This window comes from Cibotium barometz, chromosome 19 (genome assembly GCF_041138505.1).
Source record: "Cibotium barometz isolate CiBa-2024 chromosome 19, ASM4113850v1, whole genome shotgun sequence".
NCBI classification, from domain to species: domain Eukaryota; kingdom Viridiplantae; phylum Streptophyta; class Polypodiopsida; order Cyatheales; family Cibotiaceae; genus Cibotium; species Cibotium barometz.
This window is the reverse complement of record NC_141064.1, coordinates 33,755,584-33,762,566: the sequence shown is the minus strand read 5'-3', so window position 1 is coordinate 33,762,566 and position 6,983 is coordinate 33,755,584. Positions and strand designations below refer to the sequence as shown.

The following is a 6,983-nucleotide window of genomic DNA, read 5'->3' as shown; positions in this document are numbered from 1 at the left end:
ATATCACTATTTTCAAAAATTCCATTCCTTGAGTTTTCTTTATATTCTTGAGATACTAGTGGTTGCTATAAAAATCTTGGTGCAGAGTTTGTCAAGAAAGCATACAGATTACAGATACGTCGCAAATTTGAGCAAATTTATGTTAAGATTGCACTTATGTTATAGATATGAGAATATTTATGTGAAGATTACAATTCTGTAGATTTTGAATAGATTTATGTGTAGTTTACAATTTTGTTTACAAATTTATACAAAGTTTACTATTGAGAGTAAAGTTTATAAGAATCTTGGTACATAATTGTAAAGTTTACAAAGACACAAGTGCAAAAATCAAATCTTGGTGCAAAACTTTAGCAATGAGTGATTCTTCATATCTTGATCATACTTTGTAAGAATTGTGTTTCTTTTAGAGAAATTGTAAAAACTTCAAGAAAATCATACAATATTGTAAAATTTGATGCAAGATAAGCACATCAGTTGTATTCTTGCTTAATTTGATGCAAGAAAACAAGATTATTGAATCTTGGTGGAAGTAGTGCAAGATTATTGCAATTGTATGATGCATATTTGGATCACAAGCTACAGACAGAGAATTCATTTCAGATCTAGCACCCTAACAACACCATTTGTATCTATTAACCCTGTTGGGAGTGGAACCCAATCCCTATTGTGCGAGCACCAGTGCACAATCCGGTGGGTGGGTAGGTGGGGTGAGGGGTTGCTCACGGATGTGTGGGTGTATGTGAATGTTAGTAGTGACAAAACTGATATTATTAGCAAATCACTTGCTTAATACTAGAAGCTGCAAGCGAGACTGCTGCCCTCCTCAAAATAGATGAACCAGCATGCAGTCCTTCAAGAGAGGGCCAGCTCAGCCGTGAGGCTGTCCTTGAGGAAAAGGACCAGCTCAGCTTAGCAAGATCGCAGGCAAATGTCCATTGCCCACAACAAGATTTGCTAAGAGTAGCTTTTGTGCTTTCATTTAGAATTACCCATCAATCATGGCCCATGTGCAAATCCTGCAATCTCTTGTGCGATACACAGGGTAGCATCCATTCCACAATCTCTCTTGGTCCAAATGAACTGCCAGGTAGCTACATGAAGGACTCCAATCACTGATGGCACTGAAAAGCATAAGGGAGTGTAACACCTTGGTGTTCCCATTGTAAATTAGGATGCACTCATTTTTCATCTCTGCAAAAATGAGAGGTTTTGGCATGTTAAACAAACCCAAGATGCCATCAAGACTTTACAGTGTAGACATTGCCTCAGAAGTAGCTGGACTGTTCATGAAGTATATTGAGATGCGCCAATATTTTGGCCGCCAGAGGTCTTGTCAAAGCCATGCCCTCTTGTGCCAATGAGACCAGTGGCATCTGCGCCACACTACCAAAACGCCCCTTGTACCTTTCTTTCCTTAGAATCTTCTCCAAAATCAATAAAGCCTTTTCTTGGACTCCAGCATTGCCAGTAGTAAGTTTTTTAATGATGGGTGTCACACCATCAGCATCCACAATGACATCTGAACCCTTCTCCCAGCACTCATCACTCACAAGAGTAACCAGGGCGCCCAGGGCAGCTTCATCCGTCTCCGCTTCCCTCTCCTCCAAAGCTCGTATAAGAGGCAAGATTGCACCTGATTCCAAGAGGCAAAATGTATCCTTTACAGAACAAAGTCCTTTGTGAACAATACAGCTGGGTTCAGGAGGCGGCGCAAAGCAGCACCAAGCCCTGGACCCCTTAATTGGCACACTCAGCTTTGAAGTGCTTTCTGAAAACTGCTGAAGTGACATGGCAGCCCTGCATTTAGCCAATGGAGTGCCAAAACTAAGGAGATTTACCAATAACGGAATGACACCATGCTTGGCCGTAAACTCTTGAAGTTGTATGTCTGTTGGAAGTGTGAAGCGTATGAGTGTCCACGTGGAATTTTCCACCAGTGGAGTATTGATTATTCCTGGCATTTTAGACAAATCTCTCTCCAGAATGGTTACAATGGAAGAAAGCACTCCTGCCTGCAGCATCCTCTCTGTAACTTGCCTGTTATGTAAGGGAAGATTGCCAAGTATGCCCATAGCAGCTGCTTTTTCTTCTTCCCACGGCTCGGATGAGAAAAGATCCACCATGACTTGATAAGAATCGGGCTCCATCAACTCAGCCAAGATATCCCCCCCTCCATCTTTTGTCAAGGTAAACAAGAGCTTTAAAGCATACAGGCGTACCTCCGTGTCCTTAGCATCCATGAAATGGGCAAGCAACTGAATGCTTCCACCTTCCCTCAAAGTCTCTCTAAGACCCACTGAAGCAGAATGACAACAGATGCAACTCAGAGCTCTGAGGATATGGCTCTGTATATTCGGCCCCGTCAGATTGAGGAGCATGATAAGCTGGAGAATGGCTTCATCTGTATCTCTCTGGTTGCCCCATAAATCTCTGATACCAAATGACTGACTTGACATGGCCAAATTTGCAAAGGTGGCTGCCGCATGCTCCCTTACAGTTGCTGATATGGACTTGACTGTGAAAAGAATCTCCAGCAAGGGCTGCATGATTCCAGCTTCAATCATGGGGTCTCTGTTTTCTGATAAAACTGAGAGGTTTCGGAAAGCTCCAAGCGCTGCCGCCTTGCACTCCAAATTTCCCACTGAAGCCATTTTGGCAAGAGGAGCTAAAACCCCTCCTTGAACCAAGAGGGCTCTCCTCGGATCTGACAACTGCATCCCCGACAATGTATTTGCCATAAGGACCTGGGTGATATGTGATCCTGTTGCACCCACATGGGGACAAATATAAAAAAGAACTCAATGTTTAGTAAATCTAAGTATCTTAGCTAATATGAGGTTCTCAGCTTCGACTACTCAGATCTAGTTAATCTACTGTACCTAAGACATGCACACATTTGACATGCATTATCCTGGCACCAAGACATGTGAGCACATGGTGGCATACATGGTTTAGTGCAGTACGCCATGGACATCACACCTGCCATGTGAGCACATGAATGGCATACATGGTTTAGTGCAGCACACCATGGACATCACACCTATGTGCTGTCACAATTTAGACAGCTATGACATCATCTCAATTACTATTCAGGTCTAGTTAATCTACTGTACCTAGGACATGCACACATTTGACATGCATTATCCTGGCACCAAGACACGTGAGCACATGAGTGGCATACATGGTTTAGTGCAGCACACCATGGACATCACACCTATCATGTGAGTTAACGTGTATCCACATGTACTGTCACAATTCAGACAACTATGACATCATCTCAATTAGTCGGCTCACTTTGCAAGGACTACAAATTAGAGGGCCATTTGACATGGCATGATGATGATGTGCTACATATGGTTTGACATGAACCACATAAAAAATAGAACCTTTGCGAGAGAGAGAGAGAGAGACCTTTGTCAAGGCATTGCACAAGAGGCTTGAAGTAATTGACTTCTGCCATGAGCACGACATTGTCGTCACTCTTTGCAAATAGTTTCAAGAGCTCTTTTGCATTGATGGCAGCATGTGTATTATCATTATTGGCCATTGTGACCAGAAGCAAAATGCAGCCCTGAACTTTGGAGATCCGCTCACACAAAGTTTCTTCTTTAGACAGCTGAAGGAGTAAGGCGACTGCTTGCCTGGCCTCGCCTGCATCCCGAGCAAGGGAACGCACTGCATACTCTATGGCACCTGCATCACAGACCTTACCCTGCAAAACATCAAGTAACATTAAAAATATTACAATAATTCTAGGTTGGGAAGGCAAACTAGCAAAGAATTTGATAAAGATCTTATTTTACATTGAAAAAGAGTGTGCAGCACGTGTGCGTGCATGCATGAGTGCATCATGCATGTGGCGGTGCGCATGTGCATGTGGGAGTGCACCAGTGTGCAGGGTGTGTGCACATGCATGAATGTGGGGCACGTGCGTGGGTAACAAGACCAGAGCCATCTCGTACACCAAAAACCTCTGCACTCAATTATAGTCATCGACAATTAGAGTACTCAAAAAACAACAGAAACCTAACCCCAACTTACAAGACTCTAGGTCAATGGGCACAACAAGAAGCTTCTTACCATGTTTTCCAAATTGTCTGCTACCAAGGAGCTCAAAGTTGCAAGTGTCTTCTTTCTAAGCTCACGATTATTCGATCCAAGAAGATTCACCAACACAGGAATCAAACCTTCAGCTGCAACCCAATACTTGTGGACAGTTTTCTCCTCACACAAATCCTGAATTTCAAGCAAGGCCTCAATAATTCCTTCTTCATTCCCTGATCTCAACCTGGTTGCCATGGCTGCTAGCTTTCCGACTGTGTTATGATCTTTCCACTCCTCAATGGATTGCTGCAGTAACCTGTTGGGCCTCAATGATAAGCTTTGAAGCTCCATCTTTGTGACAGGGCACACATTATGGCCTTCTGCAAACCACTTCTGTATAGCAGACATCTCAAATGTATGTCCCGACTCTATTTCGACAGGGTTTTCCATCACATCTTGTGTGATTGGGCAGTAGAAGGTTTGAAGTGGTGGCAAGGAATTGCTGTCCAACCATCGCCTTTGCTCTTGATAGTGCTTTTCTCTCTCAGTTGCTGAACCCAATGCATCTGCGTAGCTAAGGAGAGAGAAGATCTGTTCAAGCTGAAGGACCTCTGCTTCATGTTTATCAAGTGCAACCATTTCTTTCTCTCTTCTCAACTCATCGTATTCATGCCTGAGAGAAGAAGGATCTGATGAGACCCCAGCCACCATAGCCATCTTAAGAAGAAGCTCAGTTGAATGCTTGGCACCCGCATGGTTGCGTATACCAAGCTTGATCTCATCCACCAGATCCTCCTCTGCTGCCGAAACCCTAATATGTGTGGTTTGCAAGTCTTTGCAGAGAAGCTTGACCTTGTTCTTGGATTTGAGGGAGATCTCCACACTGTCTGATGAGAGTTGGAGAAGAGCTATGGCCACAGACCCAAGGATAGCTTGGATGCAATTTGCATATGTATGGCAATTGAGCAGGAGGTAGAATCTGCTTTTGATGGTGCAGATGTTGATGAGATCCTTTGCATTTTTTATCTCTGTTTCAAGAGGTTGGATGATGATATGAAGAGGGGATAACCCTACTCTGCTGGGACCTTCTTGAAACTCTCTGCAAAGTAATCTGATTTTCTCCAGAAACGAAGACAGCTGGGCAAAGCAGCCATGGCATACCACCACATGCTTGGCAGCCTCAGAAACTTCAGAGATCTGCTCCAGCAACTGTGCAAAAGCCGCTGCACTACCACCGCCCCCCCTCAGCATGCTGTCGAAACCCTAATACCCTGGCCCTAGAATTTCATTTGGCACACTTGCCCACACCCTGACAGTTTAGCATGCTGCTGAAACTGTTTAAAATGCTGCTGAAACCCTAATTTCCTTGCACAATTTGACCCTGGAAAGAGCATGTGTCCCTACAGTTTAAGCCTAGAAAGAATGGACCCTAAACCAAACCATGTAAGATCCCTTGGCATGCTTGTAGCCATCATGTTTCATACTCGGTGATTCTACGCGCCAGAAGGAGTCTAAAACCCTAGTATTAAAACCCTGATTCTTTACCAGAAATCCAGAAAACCTAAAATGCTAGGTGGAAGCCCTGGAAATGATTTCCGAAAGAAACCCTAAAATCATACAAAGCATCTCCTGGACAAAAGCAATTCCTGCAAGTGAAAATTTCCTTGTGCTACACAGGATGCTGTAGAAATTCACTTATTTCTCAGTAATTGATTCTGCAACACGCTGCTCCGGAGCTCCAGGGCAGCCTTAACTTTAGTTATTCTGAGAGATTAGGGCACTTATTGCTGTTGAAGCTTTGTAAACATGGATTACGATTTAAAGCAGAAAATGCTGATAAGGCGGAGAGCCCAATTCAAATTAACAATCGGACTGGGTCAATTAAGAAGTAGCCTGTAGATTTCTTCATTATTATTCAATTGGGCTGCGTTGCCCATTAACTTAAATGATCCTGCAGGACGCGAAGGACAGGAATACAATCTACAAATTCACTCAGAGCTGGTTGGGAATACCTTTTATGCTATGCGAGGTGGTGATGAGACGACGCGCATATCCCTTGAGGCTTATAGTAGTATTTCACCTTTCCTCGTGTGTGTGAGAGAGTTCACCTTGCCTCGTGTGTGTGTGTGTGTGTGAGAGAGAGAGAGAGAGAGAGAGAGAGAGTGTGTGTGTGTGTGTGTGAGAGACAGAGAGAGAATGTGTGTGTGTGTGTGTGTGTGTGTGTGTGTGTGAGAGAGAGAGAGAGAGAGAGAGAGAGATCCATTCACATAACATATCGTCATCGTGGACCCTTAACTCTCAAGAGTCAAAGTTTCTCCTAGTACTTGTTCAATTTAGAAGGAAGCATTTCTCCTCAAAATATTCAAAATTTAGCCATAATTTAGATTAAAGTTGTGAATTAACTGCTTCAACTTCCTCTTCAATCCATGATCAGTGCTCGATAAAAAATAATTTCTCAAACACTGAGTCAAAGCCTCTTGAATTTCTCACCCGTTCTCTATTTATGCCCTAATTTTCCTTAATTGAAATGATGTGAGTTCCTTAACTAGTCTTAACTTCATGTCCTTTAAAAGGATAGTTGAACTTTGCTATCAAATTAGTCCTAATGTCTTCTTCCTTAACTTGCATCCTTTTCTTTTCTAAAAAGTAGTTTCAAAACTTCCTAAATCCTTTTAAATGTCACTATTCACAAGAAGGTTATGGAACTAACACACTCAAGGATGGGAAAAATCTTATCCATGACTGGAAAAAGAAATGACTTGAGAGAGCCCTCGATTTGTACAGTTAGCATTCATAAAATATATGTTCAAGCTCTCGCTCAATTTGTATGGTTGGCATTCATAAAAGACATGTTCAAGCTATCCCTCCATTTTGACAACTTTTTGTGGGCCATCAATTTGTATAGTTAAAATTCATAAAGGACGTGTTGAAGCTCT

At 42.8% G+C, this 6,983-nt stretch overlaps 1 protein-coding gene across 1 annotated transcript; it reads right to left on the bottom strand.

Moving 5' to 3' along the window:
* Positions 1 to 543: 543 nt before the first annotated feature.
* LOC147628493 (U-box domain-containing protein 44-like) lies at positions 544 to 6,347 on the bottom strand. The gene is made up of 3 exons (XM_086813655.1): positions 4,084 to 6,347; positions 3,415 to 3,715; positions 544 to 2,764 (listed from the first exon to the last, which is right to left on the bottom strand). Exons 1-3 carry the CDS (start codon positions 5,296 to 5,298, stop codon positions 1,269 to 1,271), a joined length of 3,012 nt encoding a protein of 1,003 aa, XP_086669781.1. The 5' UTR covers positions 5,299 to 6,347; the 3' UTR covers positions 544 to 1,268.
* Positions 6,348 to 6,983: the final 636 nt, after the last annotated feature.